This window comes from Phaseolus vulgaris, chromosome 8 (assembly GCF_000499845.2).
Source record: "Phaseolus vulgaris cultivar G19833 chromosome 8, P. vulgaris v2.0, whole genome shotgun sequence".
Taxonomy (NCBI): Eukaryota; Viridiplantae; Streptophyta; class Magnoliopsida; order Fabales; family Fabaceae; genus Phaseolus; species Phaseolus vulgaris.
In genome coordinates, this window is record NC_023752.2 from 55,492,249 (window position 1) to 55,509,979 (window position 17,731).

General features: G+C 34.0%; 3 protein-coding genes across 4 annotated transcripts; all 3 read right to left on the reverse strand.

The window, feature by feature from the left end:
• Nucleotides 1-4,550: 4,550 nt before the first annotated feature.
• LOC137826847 (ETHYLENE INSENSITIVE 3-like 1 protein) lies at nt 4,551-8,186 on the reverse strand. The gene is made up of 2 exons (XM_068632994.1): nt 7,914-8,186; nt 4,551-6,785 (listed from the first exon to the last, which is right to left on the reverse strand). Exon 2 carries the CDS (start codon nt 6,675-6,677, stop codon nt 4,842-4,844), a length of 1,836 nt encoding a protein of 611 aa, XP_068489095.1. The 5' UTR covers nt 6,678-6,785; nt 7,914-8,186; the 3' UTR covers nt 4,551-4,841.
• Nucleotides 8,187-11,409: 3,223 nt separating this feature from the next.
• LOC137825370 (uncharacterized) lies at nt 11,410-12,507 on the reverse strand. Its single transcript, XM_068631041.1, has one exon. The coding sequence runs from the start codon at nt 12,505-12,507 to the stop codon at nt 11,410-11,412; it is 1,098 nt and encodes a 365-aa protein (XP_068487142.1).
• Nucleotides 12,508-14,092: 1,585 nt separating this feature from the next.
• On the reverse strand, nt 14,093-17,367 carry LOC137825492 (AP-1 complex subunit sigma-1-like). Of its 2 annotated transcripts, none has more exons than XM_068631162.1 (7): nt 17,000-17,367; nt 15,585-15,671; nt 15,154-15,245; nt 14,945-15,053; nt 14,822-14,857; nt 14,592-14,678; nt 14,093-14,347 (listed from the first exon to the last, which is right to left on the reverse strand). In XM_068631162.1, exons 1-7 carry the CDS (start codon nt 17,054-17,056, stop codon nt 14,276-14,278), a joined length of 540 nt encoding a protein of 179 aa, XP_068487263.1. In that variant the 5' UTR covers nt 17,057-17,367; the 3' UTR covers nt 14,093-14,275. The 2 variants fall into 2 exon arrangements, with proteins under 2 accessions (XP_068487263.1, XP_068487264.1); XM_068631163.1 differs by lacking the exon at nt 17,000-17,367 and adding an exon at nt 15,950-16,230.
• Between the last annotated feature and the right edge of the window lie 364 nt (nt 17,368-17,731).

A 17,731-nucleotide genomic window follows, 5' to 3' on the forward strand; every position in this document is an offset into this window, starting at 1 on the left:
ATATAATATTCCTCTGTGCTTTACTCTCACTTCAACTTGTTATCTTTTCTTGTTCATTATAATTATACCTAACTATCTTTTCAACTTTTATTTTGTTTAAAAAAATTCTCCTTCAACTTCTTCATATTGAAGATACCTTTCAGCTGCAGAAGAATAATCGATAAAACTAGGCTACCTTATGGAGTGTTGGTAGGTTGCATCTACATTTCTTTTAGGACCAAAATTAAGAAAGTAGGAATATTTTTTAGCAGTATAACTTTTTTTCCGTTTATGTATTTTTTTATGTGAAATTGAAAGAATAAAAAACATATTTAATATAATTATTTATTTTAAGTTTAAAATCACTAATTAAATTAAAACAAATCCATACTAGTCATTCTACACATTCAAAAGTGGGGGTGGCTTCAAAATGAAGTTCATATTCATTTGGGTAGTAGGTATGTGTTCCAAACTTACATGACACATAAAATTAAGTGTTAACTGTTTTGTAAGATTCTGAATTTTCTTTTTTTCTTTTTTAATTAAAGACTCAAACTATTTTTAATTATTTTAAACAAAAGAAAAGAATTTACTTGTAAGCTATGAGGTTCAAATATTTTTTTTTAAATAGCGTGTTTGACACACGTATCAGTATCGACACTCGTACGACATTCGTATGACACTTAATAGTGAAGTATTCAATTCAAAAAATATTTATTGGATTTCTAACAATTCTAACACGGTTATAACACAATTTTAAAAGAACAAATACAATAATTTCTAAATCTCAAATTTATTGTATAAATATTTATTATGATTATAAAAATAAGAAACAAATTCTTTTGAACCAATAATGAAAAACATCTTCATGCTTCCAAAATAATATAAACATACTTGTGCACATAAATATTCATTATCAATTTTTATGATATATATTTGTGTTCTCGTGTCCTACATTTTAGAAATTATATGTATTTTCGTATTTGTGTTCGTATCGTATCAGTGTCCGCATTCATGTCTAAATAACTTGTAAGTATCTAAAATTTAAATTTATAAAACTAATTCACACAGTTAGAAAAAAAAAAGTAAGCAGTTTTTAGCAAACTACATAGCAAGTTGATCTAAATTTAATTCATTGACCCTAATTAAAATTTTATCAAAGGAAAAAAAAGTTTGTAATTAATTAAGTTGTTTGATAATCTATTATCTTGATGAAAATCCACAAATGCTTCTAATCAATTAACATAAGTTATTAACTAAATACATGTTTGGAATAATCAATTATATAATTAACTAAATACATTGTACAAGGTGCAGTTAAAGTAAACACTACCGATAAAAAAGTTTCTATTGTGAAATCAATAATTGGCAGAGAAAAATTAATTATACACACCCCTAAATGATTGACACATTATTTAGTGGGAGATTTATTAATTTTGATAATCTAACATTTTTACTATTTTTGGTACAATCTACTTTAATTTTTTTCAATAAAGAACTCAAAAGTTAACTTTACTAATGATACAATGACTTGTAAATGTAGAAAAAGGCAAGACAGTGTTTACTAAATAATTGAGTTTCAAGATAATTTTGTCCTTAAGCTAATTAAGTCAAAAAAAATATTGGTTCTTAGATTTCACACATAATAAAATTGGAATCCTTGATCATTTCAAAGAAAAATATGATACAATTTGTTTTTTAATAACACTTATATCCGATTTTGTTTCCATACAATACAAGAAAATAAATAAAAATTCATTTTTTTTAAAATATAATTAATTGTTATAGTAACTAAATTAGATACTATTTTAGAGACTAAAATAATTTTTGGTTTCTAAATTAGTTTATATTATTGTTAAATAATTTTTAAATTGTTATCTAATTAGCTACCAATATTTTAACTACCAATTATTTAGATTCTAAATTTGGTAACAAAAATCTTGTAGCTAATTAGATATCTTTAGAAACTATTTACTAATTTAGAAACCAACAATTTTTTTAGTCTCTAAAATAATATCTAATTTGGTTATTATAGCAACTAGTTATTTTTTATCTCTAAAATTATTTTCTATTAAATGATTTCTTGTAGTGATAAATCTCCTCAACATTTCAATACAACATTTCTCAAGGTGTGAAAGTTTGAATTTTGTGTTGGTAGGAAAATGTTAATCATCTCCTAGTGTGTATCTAGGGTGCACCTAACAAGATTTAGGATTAAAGCATTTTTGGAGGAATTTTCCTTTTCTATTTTTCAATTTTATTATATTTCTCATGAATTTATAAATATGATTATATTAAATGTTATTATATTTTTCTTAGTTTAAAAATAAAAACCACTATTCTAGCTAACCAACTTCTATTCTAACATTGTTCAAAGTTTCAAGTGAAGTTGGATCAAGAAATATAGATCTTTCCATAAAATGGGTAAATTCTCCTGTCTTCTTTCACTTTTATATTAATGGTAAAAACTTGGATTTAATTTTGTAAAATAAATTTAAATAAAGCATAACATCATTTTTTTTAATAATTATAGTTGTAATTCCACATCTTCATACTTCTTTTTTAGCCGCATACTTATTTTCTAACTGCAATACTTTCATTATTTTTTACTTGTTACATTTGATAGAACAATTTCATTATTTTAACGTGTGAGAGAGTTAAAAAAAGATTAGTTGTATTTGATGTTTTTTTAGTGCTAAAATATTTTTTTTGAGTTTTGTGCTTCATTTTTACACATTTGATTTTTTATTTTTTTTTATCTTATGACTTCTAAAAAAATAAATAAAATAAAAACACAACCACCACTAATAAAAACACTACAAAACTTATTTTAACCATACTAACTTTTACCACCAATCACCACAAAGACGCTCACCACTTAAAAAAAAAAAGACATCACATTGTTCAACACAAGCTATTATATATATATATATGAAAGAGCTGGAAGAGATATGAAGGTGGAGGAGAATTTGTCATAAAATGTTTACACAGTCTTCTCGAAAATGTTCTTCTTATTGGGCCTGGTCCCACTCCCAATTCCTTGTCAGCCATCACAAAGCTTGAATTTGAGATTTTGATTAATAAAAATGATTTTATAGTACCAATGGATAACTGAAAAGATGGTAGAGGGTGATGTGTGAAAAGAGAGAGTGAAAAAGCTTTTTAACTGGAATTTATCTTTTTTCCCTTTGGTTACAGCCAATCCTCAAAATGAATCTAGAAGCAACTCCTGCTCATAAGAGGTCTCTCTAGAAAACTGACATTTTTTACACTTTTGGAATCTCCACAGACCATTTTGATGCCTGATAGAACTTTTTAAATATATATAGTTTAGGTTAAAAGAGAAGAATGAGTGAGGAAGTGAGTAACTCAAAAGGTGAAAGAAAAAGAATTACATCTTTGATATAAAAAGGAGTTTACACTTTATATAAGCATCTGTGGTGGAATTTAAGCTATGATGGTGGCAGTAGCTAGGGAGCCATGATTTTGGGAAAGGTGGGGTTCATCACTGCTTATTCTACAATCTCACTTCTCTAACTTCCTGTTGTCACAATGTGTAGAAAAAACACACCTGCTGCTACACCACCCCCACTTCACTTTCTTTATGCCAAAGTCTATTTCATGCTTTCAATAATTCAGTGAAAAGCTTTATCATCAAAATTTGCTTTCTTTCATCTACACCCTTTTGTCATTTTAGTATGACTTTAATTTCTCTGCATTCAAACTTTATAGGATAAAACAGTTCAAAATTTACAACCATTAATTTCTCAAGTATATAATAAATGAAAATTTATATTAGTCAGAACCATAAATAAGAGAAACAGAAGGTAAGCTTGCCTTTTAGAATATTGTTTAACCTTTGATTAAACTCAACAAGTTTGCTATGTATTACAACTTGAAATTATGCCATGTAAATTATTAGAAGTGCTATATACCTTATCTTTAAAACAGAAGAGATTTCTACACGACCAAACAACAATTAATCGTGCACTGTGTAGGTTTCCCCATATGCAATGATGAATACGTAGTACAATTAGTTATACCACCCTTTCAGTCACTGAATTTGGTGACAATTATGCCACTGAACATGATATTTAGCAACAGATGCTTCTGATATATAAGAAATGAAGGTACAGTTTGCAAAAGAAAGGTGGCATTGGCACGTAAACTAACCAAGCACAGGTATAGAAGCTTAACACTGACAAGTGATGTGGTCCTTTCCCTGTCTCACAAATAGGCAATTTCCCTTTCAGCATTGAAGAGTGAGTGAAGAGGAACCATTGCAATGCACGCCTAAGGATTTGACTGGCGACTACTAAAAGACAAAGACACCGTGTCCCTTTGAAAAGACCCCACCACACATACAAGTCCATCACGCAATTGAACAGCCGTAGCCATCTAAATTGGCATCTGCCAAACAATCTCTGATGGGACCATTTTTACTGTGCAATGCTGGAAAGAAAAGCACATTGAGATGAGAAAGATGCACTCTTCTCATCCCACCTAACTAACTTTTGTTCCCATGATAATTGAGCCATATATTCAGATTCCTTAACTACGAATGTAGAGCATTGAAACTGAATAAAAGACTTTATTTATATGACAGTCGAACTTAAAATAATAAGTAGCATCTTAGGGCTATTACATAAAAACACACATAAAAGGGTTACAATATGGGAACACCAGTGATGTTTTTTTTTTAATCCATAACACCACCTGAGAAAGCATACAAGTGTCTGGACCTAAATATTCAATTACATATATGAAGTAAAAATGCAGCAACTACTTTTGGGTCAAGAGACTTTAGTGTAACCGATTCACACAATGAAAGTCCTAGGAATACTTGTTTCCTCTTCTCATTTTCACTGGAACCAAATGGAAACCTCTTGCTGTTTGTGAACAGGGTCCATTCCTACCCCTTGTATATCCTTCAAATCAAAAGATGACAAATCACACTGTGGGTTAAACATCATGTGGTTGGTATCAAAAGGGGCGTTCATGTTCATGTTCATGTTCATGGTTTTGAACCTCTCAAATTGTCCTTCCTCTCGCGCAAAGAAGTTCCCTTCCGTCACCATTCCCTGGCCAGCGAAAAAACTGTCACGACTGTCCTGTTGGTGTTGCTGTAAGATGGTCTGAGAAAAGTTATGATTTTCTGCAGGTACAAAGTTGTTGGAACTTAAGTTATTGTTTCCTACAACATTTGTATCATAGACTGTCATAAGGTCATTTATCATTTTTTGGCCATCCTCCGGAACTCCGAGCCCAGACACACTAAATGAAGGTTGAACCACACTTGCAGCCTGAGATGTAGTGCTGGGTTGAACAAAAGAGTGGGGGAATATGACTGGCTTAACCTCAGCATCATGGAAGTTGGAACCACCACCATAATCTGCAGCTCTGTTTCTACAAGCACAATTCAATTGATGATTGTCCCTAGCCGACCTGTCAGTGAAACCAAGGCGAGGTTCATTGTAAGGGCATTGAGGATGCTCGCAAGTGTAGATTTTCGGATCCATCATGAGGTTGAAGTCACCAGGAATCTTCCTCTTCCGGATGAAATCAAGGTTTGTGACAACATCTCCCTTAAATGGATGAGAAACTTGTTGTAGCGGTAGTCTTCCAGTGATTCTCTCCATCCCAAGATTAGATGGATGAAGATGGTCTGGCTTCCGGTCCTCCACATCAAAGTTTGGTTCCTCCTCTGCCCCATCAACATCATACTCACTGCAATCATTGAGGACCATGGACCCATTACCTCCACCTGAGGAAAATGGGGGGCAATAGTCAGGATACAGCTCTCGAGCCAAGGCTTCCTCTTGGTTGACGATGGCAAGCCATGTTGCACTCTCCTTCGCTGTCATTTTGTCCTGAAGGCATTTAGACTGTCTTACAAGCTTCCGAATCTTGGCAATATCAGGAGACATGTGCTTGATGACAGCAGTAAGAACACCAACCTTCCATGCCTTCTTGAGGTCATGAGGTTTCTTGTAAGGCGGTGGGCCTTGATCTTTGGGAAGACCGATTTGAGGCCACCATTCTTCATTCCCAGTTGGCCACCATGGTGGAGGAACACCCTTCTCTAATGGGAACCTCCTCTGAGGGGGATCACAGTGCTGCATAAGTGCCGACAGAAGAGAACCCAGTGTTGTGTCCTGTAACTCCTGCAATGTGTGTGGAGTTGGACCAATGGATTTGCAACCATCATTCTTTCCTTCAATTGCATTATCAGTCTGATACTTTGCTATAGCAGCAGGACCATTTCGATCAAACCTAACCTTGTCCTTCCACCATTCACGAAGATTGTCGGATGCTCCAGTCACTGGCTTCCCTTTCTCAGGAATGATCCCATAAACAAACCCTTGTGCTTTGCAGACCTCCATCATTTTCAGCATGTACTTCAGTATTCCATCCTGAGCTCTTGACATCTTTTTCCTCCTAGCTTGCTCTTGAGATTGCCTTTGCCTCACTGCATCTGTCCCTTCCTTGGCCTTGATTTGTTCTTTCAATCGCTTGTGGCGCACTTTGTCCCTCCACATTCGCTTCTCCAGCTCATCCATATCAATTTCTTCATCACTATAATCTTCCTCAACAACAGGATCTGGTTCTATTTGTCTCACAGCAACATCCTCCTCTCCAAGGGGGCAACTTAACAAATCCAAATCGCCACAAAATCCAATGTCCTCGAACATCATCATCTTTTTCCAGACAAAGAAAACAGCCCAAAGATAGACCAAGTCTCCAGGAAAATAGGTTAAATTCAACCAGCAGCTTCAGATGAAGTGAATAATAAACTGACTTTACAACTGTCAAAAGCCAAAAACAAGGAATAATTGTCAATTGATACTGTTCAAAGATCAAATGATACTTTCCAGATGAAGTGAATATCAAAAGCATCAAATATGTAGCAATATCTTATAAGATTCATCAAGCATGTATTTTTGACCAGCAAATTCTTCTCTCCTACTCATCCATTATATTAAACATACAAGCAAAAATTCGATAGTTGAATTGTCACCTACGCTGAATTGATACGAGTATTGAGTTCGGTTCACATATAGGTCATCAATTCTAAAGTATTATTCACCAATAAAATATATTCATATCTGTGAACTATCCGCACAACATGTAAAAAGTACTAATATTAAAAATATAAAAGTAAACTTGAATTTAGATAAATAAAAAAGAGAGATGAGGAGTAAGATGGGAGAGTTTGGGACATGCCTTACTGGATTTGAAAGAAGGAGGAGAGTGATAAATTTTGAAAATTAAACTATTTGAGAGGGATTTCAAACAGAGCATGTTACTGAATATAGATTGGAATCCCCTTAAAAATCACACCACTCTCTTCAAGTGTTTAATCCAAACACAAGTTAAATGCAATATCAAAATTCTGGTTTATATGAAAAACCTAATTCATCAAAAGAAAAACTAGATCAGGACTACCCTGATTGAACAGATCCAAATCAACCACAAAATAAGAATGAAAGTAGAGAAAATATAAACACCAAAAACACATAGCATAGTTCAACAATGATTTCTAAAAAGAAAAAAAAAATCCTTCATCAGCTATAATCAAACAGATGTGGATTGACATGTTATATAGAAAAATATAACTTTCCCAAAACACAAGAGGAAACAAATCAAACCAGTCATGAACACAGGATCTAAGGCCAAATTAATCGCTAGGAAACCCCCTCAACACCATAAAGAGCAACACAAAACAGAACAGAACAGAACATATATTTGGGAAGATCAGAAAGCTATGAAATATTAAAACATAACAACCCAATAGCGTAAAAACATAGTACCAACAAAGAAAGATAAACACAGAACAAGAAAGAGCAGGAAATTGATTGACCAAGCAGAGATCAAGAAGGAGGTGAATTGTGAAAGAAAAAAAAACAGTTTTTTTTGTATGGGGAGAAGGTTACCAGAAGAGGGTGTAGTTGAGAGATGAGCACAGGTGAATTTGTAAAGAAAAAAGAGAGAATTTTGATAGAGCAGAAGCAGGAAGAGAAGAAGAAAGAAGAACAGAGTATAGGGAGAAGAAAGGTGGGAGAAGAGTGAGTAAGAAAAAGGAAGAGGGTTGTGAGCATTATCTTCCTTTTATTTATTATGGAAGATGGTGGTGCTATTGGTGAATGTGAAGTGGGGTGTCATTCATTATTGGTAAGATTAAAACATTGATAAAAAGCCTCAATTGAAGGAAAAAGTGAAGTTCCACATGTATTTATAACAGATGTTAGAGGTTAGGTTAATCCCATCAGAATCATTTTTTATTAATTCATTTATTGTGAGTGACATAATGTATAATGTGTGTGAATATGATTAATGAAGTTGATGTTTTTTATCAGTTACACAATTTTATTTATTTTTAAACAAAATACAAACTTTCTTTTTATTAGTAAAAATATCTAACATTCTTATAACTTCTATTCTCATTCTCCTTCCTCTTCATACATTTACAATTTTTTATCATCATTAATAATTTGTTGTAAGAGTTATTTGAGATTTTCAATCTCAATTTAATCAATGATTTCACTAAGACGATAATCTCAATTTTATAATAGGTGTACAGTTGTGTGTATTTTTTTATTGTTTCCATAAAAATAAAATAATTTATTATATTTTTTCAATATAGTCAAGAAATGTTAATGTTATTATCATTAAACTGTAATTTTTATATTGACTAAATTATTTTAAGATTATTCAAAACATCAAACTTTATAAATATAATTTAAATGTGTATTTTATTAATAAATTTGATTTTTCTAATATCAAAATAAAATAAGCATTTCATATTTCCATATTTTGGAAACTGATTGTGTGAAAACATTAAATAAAGGAAGATCACACAATTTAACTTGTCTTGTGAGTTAAATTAGTACAAGTAACCTCTTGGATGGTTTTCTAAATAAATTTGGAACAAGTAATCTCTGAATCCAGTGTTTAATTAAATAATTTTTTCTCTATTAAATAATATAATCTCAATAATTATATTATAGTAAGAGTAATAGTAATTTACACTAATTAATTATTTTTAATTTTTTAGCATGAATAATATTAACTTTACTATTTTTAAAATGGAAGGAATTACTCAATCTGACAATTTTTTAACACATATAAACCTTGGAACCCTTCCAATCTTTCAAGTGAATATTAGTACTTTAATTTTACAGTATCCCTTTCAATTTATTGAAAAAGGAAATTGTACCTGTATGGATATTGGGGACTGAGTAATGTTGATCCACGTCGATACAAGGTGTCTTCTTCACTCTTGGTTGTCCTATTCTTCAAGTCTTCTTTCTCTTCGCGTGCTTCGGTCGGCCGGCGGGGGTACCTGCGATTGCACTCCGACGCTCAAGTCAGCGATGGTGCTCAAGTGTGAATTCTCTGATAGTATGGAAAACGTACCTTTTCCCCCTTTTCAGAAGTCCCTTTAGTAGGTTGACCTGGGCCTTGGCCATGTGGGCCAATCAGTTGATGGTTAGAGACATGCTTAGTGGTCTTTGGGTCGTGCCTGGTGGTTTCCTGAAAACCAGGGGAGTAGTCTAGAGAACGTGTTTTTACTTCGTCAATGGTTGTCATAACTGCTCTTTTCTACACGTGTAACCACGTTCTGGATTAAATTAGATTTAATCGACATAAACCATTCGGTCGTCCGGCTAGAGGTCATGGAAGGATGAAGAGTCGTATAAGACGCAGGGTTTTGTGATGATTTTACCATGAGTATACTGCGGTCGTCCGGTGCCGACCGGTACACTTGCCCCCCAGGCTCGAGGTCATGGAAGGACGAAGAGTCGTATGAGACGCAGGGGTTTTTGTGATAATTTTACCATGAGTACCCTGGGGTCGTCCAGTGCCGACCGGTACACTTGCCCCCCAGGCTCGAGGTCATGGAAGGACGAAGAGTCGTATGAGACGCAGGGGTTTTTGTGATAATTTTACCATGAGTACCCTGGGGTCGTCCGGTGCACAAAATCTATTCTATAATGCCGCTGGAAGCACAAAATTTCCATTCTATTGGACGGAGAATCCCACCTCTCTTGACCATCGGCTTTGGGAATCTTTGTCTCCCATCGACCAAGAAATTTTGATGGTCGTGAATCAACTACCGTGTAGGCTCCCTACGCGGGAACTGATAGCTCTTTATGGGTCGTCCAAGCAGTAGGCGGAACTAAAAGGTGAGCACCTTCTTCTTGCGGTCGTTCGGCTAATAGCGTATCTGTTTCTTACTTTCGTGTTTATGTTGCAGAGATTGTTGTGAGCATAGATCCGGGTTTGAAGAAGTATATGATTCGGAGAGCCGTAGTTATATAATCTCGACCGAATGAACGGTTAATTAATAAATTGATTGAATTTCTGACCAAGGTTGATGAATAATTGTAATGATATAATTCTGATGCCGGACGAGGCATAAATAATTCGGATTACCTTAAAGTAATAAGATAATTCTGATGCCGGACGAGGCATAAATAATTCGCATTACCTTAAAGTAATAAGATAATTCTGATGCCGGACGAGGCATAAATAATTCTGATTACATTAAAGTAATAAGATAATTCTGATGCCGGACGGGGCATAAATAATTCTGAATAATTCTGATGCCGAACGAGGCATAAATAATTTCGATTTCTGACCAAGGTTGGTGAATAACGTTCAAGTTATAATTCGTTATATATTCTGGCCGAACGAACGGTTAACGAGGCATAAATAATTTCGATTTCTGACCAAGGTTGGTGAATAACGTTGAAGTTATAATTCGTTATATATTCTGGCCGAACGACCGGTTAATGAATTAATAGATAATTCGGATGCCGGACGAGGCATAAATAATTCGGATTACCTGAAAGTAATAAGATAATTCTGATGCCGGACGAGGCATAAATAATTCGGATTACCTTAAAGTAATAAGATAATTCTGATGCCGGACGAGGCATAAATAATTCTGATTACATTAAAGTAATAAGATAATTCTGATGCCGGACGGGGCATAAATAATTCTGAATAATTCTGATGCCGAACGAGGCATAAATAATTTTGATTTCTGACCAAGGTTGGTGAATAACGTTGAAGTTATAATTCGTTATATATTCTGGCCGAACGACCGGTTAATGAATTAATAGATAATTCGGATGCCGGACGAGGCATAAATAATTCGGATTACCTGAAAGTAATAAGATAATTCTGATGCCGGACGAGGCATAAATAATTCTGATTACATTAAAGTAATAAGATAATTCTGATGCCGGACGAGGCATAAATAATTCTGAATAATTCTGATGCCGAACGCGCACTTTTCCGGATTTAAACGCATGCGGTATTGACGCAAGGCTTGAAAAACCTCTTTTAGGTCAGAAACATGTTGTTCGCAAGAGTCTGATTTGACGACGATGTCGTCAACGTATACCTCCACATTCCGACCAATCATGTCGTGGAACACGTGGTCCATGAGTCGCTGGTATGTGGCTCCTGCGTTCTTGAGACCGAACGGCAAGTGTAGCTGTGCAAACGGGGACCCCTATTGGGGCGATGTCGCTCTCGGTCGGTCGGTACTGTGGGGGGACGAATCCCTTTGCCTTTGTTTGTGTTCTCAGCATAAGTTTTTCGATGATAGTCAATATGTTCTTCTATCTGCATGAACTTTGTTGCTCTTGTTCTTAATTCGTCCATATCGCATGGAGGCCGTTTGATAAGGCTTTCTGTGAACCTCCCCGGCAGTATGGCTGAGACCAAATGATGCATGGCTATTTCTGGATTAAGATTACGAATGCTCGTACACACTTTACTAAATCTGTTCATGAATGTTCTCAACGATTCCCCCCTCTCTTGTTTGACATTTAGAAGGGACATGGAGGACGTCCGATGAGGTCTACTTGTGGCATATTGCGTTGTGAACTTCAATTCCAAGGCGTCGAAGCTTGTGATGGAATTGGGTGGAAGGTCAGAAAACCATCCAAGGGGGCCTTCCCTGAGAGAGGTGGGGAAGACTTTACGCCATACCGTTCGGTCGGTTGTGTAAAGGGTCATTTGAGTTCTAAAGATATTCAGATGTTCGTCTGGATCTGTAGAGCCGTCATAAAGATTTATCGTTAAGCCCCTCCACTTGTCAGGGAGAGGAGTGACTATGATGTTGTCAGCGAACGGATGGCCTCTCGGGTTTGTTACCTTGTTTGGAGTTACTGGCTTTACACTCTGATGGGTGTTTTGAATGAGTGACATGTGAGGTGTAGTCTGGGCTATTGTTTTTGTTCTTGATTGGAACGGTGGTGGGGAAGGTGCACGCGAATGCGCTTCGCGTTCAGATTGTTCAAGTCTGTCCAGCAATCTCTTGTTCTGTTCTTTCAATTGGGCTATCTCTTCTGCGTGTTGCTGACGCTCTTCTTCTCGCCTTTTCGTTTCTTCATCCTGGCGAAGTTGGTCGATAACTCCTTTTTGGAGTAACTCCTGTATCTGAATCTGGAGGGTTTGGAGTATGGTCCTATGCTCTTCGGAGATATCATTGTTGTTTGCCGTTGAGTCCATCTTCAAGCGTTGGGATCCTTGGGTCTGGGAATAATGATTACTCGGGCCCCACGGTGGGCGCCAATTGTACCTGTATGGATATTGGGGACTGAGTAATGTTGATCCACGTCGATACAAGGTGTCTTCTTCACTCTTGGTTGTCCTATTCTTCAAGTCTTCTTTCTCTTCGCGTGCTTCGGTCGGCCGGCGGGGGTACCTGCGATTGCACTCCGACGCTCAAGTCAGCGATGGTGCTCAAGTGTGAATTCTCTGATAGTATGGAAAACGTACCTTTTCCCCCTTTTCAGAAGTCCCTTTAGTAGGTTGACCTGGGCCTTGGCCATGTGGGCCAATCAGTTGATGGTTAGAGACATGCTTAGTGGTCTTTGGGTCGTGCCTGGTGGTTTCCTGAAAACCAGGGGAGTGGTCTAGAGAACGTGTTTTTACTTCGTCAATGGTTGTCATAACTGCTCTTTTCTACACGTGTAACCACGTTCTGGATTAAATTAGATTTAATCGACATAAACCATTCGGTCGTCCGGCTAGAGGTCATGGAAGGATGAAGAGTCGTATAAGACGCAGGGTTTTGTGATGATTTTACCATGAGTATACTGCGGTCGTCCGGTGCCGACCGGTACAGAAACAAATATAGAAACAATGCGTTATCCATACTATATAATAATTATAATAATAATAATAATAATTATTATTATAATAATAATAATAAAAGCATGTTAAATTATAATGATCCTTTTCATTTTGCTTAGTTGTATTTGGAGGTTACTTTCAATGGAAGATTGATGTCGAATAGACTAGTATGAATTCGCATTTGATGGGAATATATTTTATAGACATTGTGTAATGTTAATAAATATTGAACTTATTATAAATTTAATGTTTAAAAAATACATGATCTTATGATTGACTAAAACATATTTAATTAGGACTAAAAAATATTTATTTAATTGATTTTTTGAATCTTTATATACTTAATTTCTTTCGACTTTGATAATGACATTAAAATGAAATTTAAAAGCTTACACGACTTTTATTTAATGCTACGGGTCATCTTTTAAAAACGTTCAAGTAAACATGAGGGGAGAAAAAAGTTTTTTTTTATTAAAAAATATTATTTATACTGTTCTCCAGTCACAAATAATTTTTTTTTAAAATTTTAAATATAATCAAATAAAAATTTCACACTAATTCTGAAAGTCAAATAACATTATTTAATTTTACCAAACTCAATTGAAAATGATTAATGAAATATTATGATTTATGTAAGAATGTTGGAGGTTTATGATATACAAAACTATTGGAATTCCTCCTTTAACTACAGAAGTATTTGTTACGAAAGAGTTATTTATTTCTTAATGAATGAAAAGTCACATCTCTTTATAAGAATCACATGTATTTATGAATAAAGAGTCATTTTTATATCTTTAAGTACAAGGGTTACATCTCTTCATAAAGACTCACATTCTTTTCATGAATTACTCCTTTTTTATCCTAAATAAATATTGGTCTATACCATGTAAGCATTAAACCAGATATCATGGTCAATAAACAATATATAGTAGCTGAGAACAATTGAACACACCTAAAATTTCAGTTCAAATAAAATAATAACCAAGTCTTTTAACTAGGTATATTATATTAAAAAAAAAGCTTCTAATAGAATCATATATTTCTTTTAATGATTTTCTATAGAATGAATTTTTACCAGGATGAAAATTTTCTGATGCAGATATGCTGCATAATTGATCATTTCTATCCCTTGAAGATGTTTTTACTTGGTGGCCTGGGCAATTATATTACTCAATGAACTTGCTTCCTCTTTTGCAACTTCCACCAAATCTTCCTGCAACACATTGTCATAGGATCAAAATAAATGAGGATTAAAAACTTGTTATATAATTTCCTAAGTATTTTTAATGTTATTGGCCAATTGCAGTTGGACTTTTCCTTGGGTAACTTTGGTTGATTTTTAATGTAATTTTTTATGATGCAAATTATTAAAATAAATCTTTAATTGTGTGATAGAAAAAAGAACATTAAAAAATGCAGGTGAAATATTTGTGGAAAACATAGAAGAGGATTTGTACCTGTGCACCTATGAGTCTCAAAGTTGTTCTCTTGCTAGTCTCCTGCATGGCTCCAGCTAGCAAAATTTCGTCCAGTATAAAATATGCCTACCAACATCATGTGCAATTTTAACCACATATGCAACATAGTGATTCTAATTTTAATGTTCAATTGTTATGTTTTTTTTCTAAGCAAAAATTCTTGTTGTGTAAATTTTTTTTTGTCTATAAAAAGAGAAGAAACAAAATACCTTATGGAAATTAAAGATCAAATCGAGTTCACAGACCTGATAGGAAAAGTGGGAGAGAAACAAAACCAGGGTATGAGTAAAATTTATGAAGAGTTTTAGAATTCAACAGTATCTGATACTAACACTGCCAAAATAGCGATCCAATGTCTCAACAAAGTGATGAATAATGGCCAAGGTCTCCAATTCATTGTCTTCCTCATCATTGCAGATGCAAAAGTAGAGACTAGCATATCTGATCAATAACCAAAACTAAGTGACTCACAATTTTTACTGTTCAATGTATTTTGTTAACCGTGCATTAAAAAACAATGAAGGTAACAATCTTGATCCACCTTTTATAAACAACTTTGAGTCCCTTCCACTCCACAAAGTTGCACAGCTTTGGAGCTCTAGAGATAATTAACCCACATAGCTCTCTAATTATCTTCCAAAACAATTAAGAAATAGATCAAACAAAAGAAGAAACAAGTTAAACAATGATGTTGTATACACCTAATTTCAATAGAAGAAAAATATGTGTCAGAAGGCAACAAACTACCATAAAAGGTTAAAGTCTTGGCATAAGAGTCATTGCTATTAGATGTTTCATACCTATTATATCAAATAGATTCAATATCTCTTTCGTTTGTTTTTGTCTTATAGTGGAATTGTGGAGATTCAACATGCAGTTTCAGTGATAAAACTACATTGATGACTCATATCTAAATATTGGAGTAATTGTAATTGCCATGAATCATCATTATAATTGGTGACAGACAGGTACCTTGGATCTCTCCTTTTGAGAGTATGGTGAATACCATTTTGTGAGCCTCACTTTTCCTTGTCGACTGATAAGAAGCACAAAGTGGATCTGTAACAAAAAGAAAATATTATTTTTGACATCACTAAGTTATAATATGCATATACGCAAACACATGATCTGCATCACTTCAAATCAAACCCATCTGCACAGGAATGAGATGTGGTGGATATTAAGCCAACAACACCAAACACAAAATGAGGTTAGGTTCATAGGAGGAATCACAAGATGTGTTTTCTACAAATATGTAACATGATTTCACTCATTGAAGGAAAACAAATGAATTGTAAATAATTAAAAGATCACCAACTACAAGAAAAAACATTTACCATTGATGGTTGATTTTGAGATTGGTTTGAGTCTATCACAGATAAAATCTATTTGGGATTGTTGTTTTTCACTTTTCAGAAAGGCACAAGGTATTTTGTGTTATTTAATCCTAGTTTTGTTGCTGAAGTTGAGGGTCAAAGTTAATTACACATTTGATTAGTAACCAAAATTAAGTTTTCAAATATAGATTGGTCATTTACGCAAATGATTTGTTAGTTAGACGTATACAATGGAAGCCTAACCATGTTTTGTTGTAGGATATTTTTATGTGTGTAACTTTTTGTCTGGTTTCTCCTAAATGATAAATGATGTTAATTATGACATTAAAAACAATCTAAGAGAATGTGATTATGCAATCTTTCATATTATAAGATTTTTTTGTATCCAACCACATGTTTTCTCTTGATCCACTCAATCAAAAACAGATTATATTTGAAAATTTGTAACTTCTGTTAATTGGTCAAGTTCTTGCACTCAGAAATTGAATACAATTTTTTTTATGACAGATAATTCCTTAAAAGATGTGGGCATAAATTGTTTGATTACAACCAGCTATATATATATAAGAGGATAATTGATGCACTAAACAAGATATTAAAATCTATTGATGTTATTGACGTGTACTAAACTTGCCACCTAAATGGTTGGCCAACAAAACATGCTATCACACGTTTTATTTCCATTTTTATTGTATATTTATAATAGAATAGGTACGAATAAGAAAAAAATAATAATAAAATGAGTACAAAAAATGATATTATATATATATGATTAACTCTAATACAATATTCATGATAATTATATGTAAATTAACAAGCACATAGGACTAATGAAATACCAATGAAAAAATTGCATGTGACAAATTAAGAATTAGGACCACTTTTAATTAAAGATGAACTGATTCTCCTTGCACCCAATCAATTTAGACTAACTCTCAATTGTTTATGCGAAAATACTAAAATATCTTTAATGAAATTGAAATTAGGTTAACTGAAATCTGCACCCAATCACAACACACCCAATCACAACACCCAACCCCCTTCATTTACCCAGGCAATGCAGTAGCCACCACCGCCTCCTTCGTTCTTCCATTCTTCTGTTTGCATTTCTCCTCAGAGTCAGCGGAAGGTTCACTTGAACGAGCCCTTCAACAAACACAAACCTAGGAGCGAAGGACGTCCATTGTTGTGGTCATTGAAGCATCGTCTGTGAGGGAGTTCGACAACGATAGAGAACGAAGCCATCGGAGAAGACAAGATGAGTTTTAACATGCCATGTGTGTTCCGAATACTTTTATGCGCAAGTGATTTTTGACTTCTAGATTTTCTTATCCGAAAGTGATTTATGTGCTGCGGATGGCTTTGTCCAAAAGATTGTGTGTATATTTCCACATCTCCATATCCAGAACACATTTAACTCTTCCGGATATGTATATCCGGGATACAGAACCCTATATTTTGGATGATCATATCTGTAAACCATTTTCCTTTTACGGACATGAGCGTCCAGAAACTTCTACTGCAAATATTAAAGAAGATAAAGACAAAATGGGATTTTAAAAAATTTATCAAGTACAGTAAGCAATTAATTGGGTGTAGGAAGTAATTGACTTAAACATACTCTACATGCCCGATTAGATAACGTTAATTATAAAAATTTTAAATAAAACCTAATTAACTGTCGACAATAGTGATTTAACAGTACATTTACATAATTATAATTTTGAATTAAAAATCTTATAAGAAAAATGCTTATTACTTTTTAAATTAAAAATTAAATCC

Excerpts from the sequence above, each read along its gene's own strand:
- LOC137825370 (XM_068631041.1), bottom strand. The coding sequence starts at position 12,507 with ATGGACTCAACGGCAAACAACAATGATATCTCCGAAGAGCATAGGACC.
- LOC137826847 (XM_068632994.1), bottom strand. The coding sequence starts at position 6,677 with ATGATGATGTTCGAGGACATTGGATTTTGTGGCGATTTGGATTTGTTA.
- LOC137825492 (XM_068631162.1), bottom strand. The coding sequence starts at position 17,056 with ATGCAAACAGAAGAATGGAAGAACGAAGGAGGCGGTGGTGGCTACTGC. Across the intron at positions 15,246-15,584 it reads CTCAAAAGGAGAGATCCAAG|ATAATTAGAGAGCTATGTGG; the intron begins GTACCTGTCTGT and ends TTGTTTTGGAAG. Across the intron at positions 14,348-14,591 it reads TGAGACTCATAGGTGCACAG|GAAGATTTGGTGGAAGTTGC; the intron begins GTACAAATCCTC and ends AATGTGTTGCAG.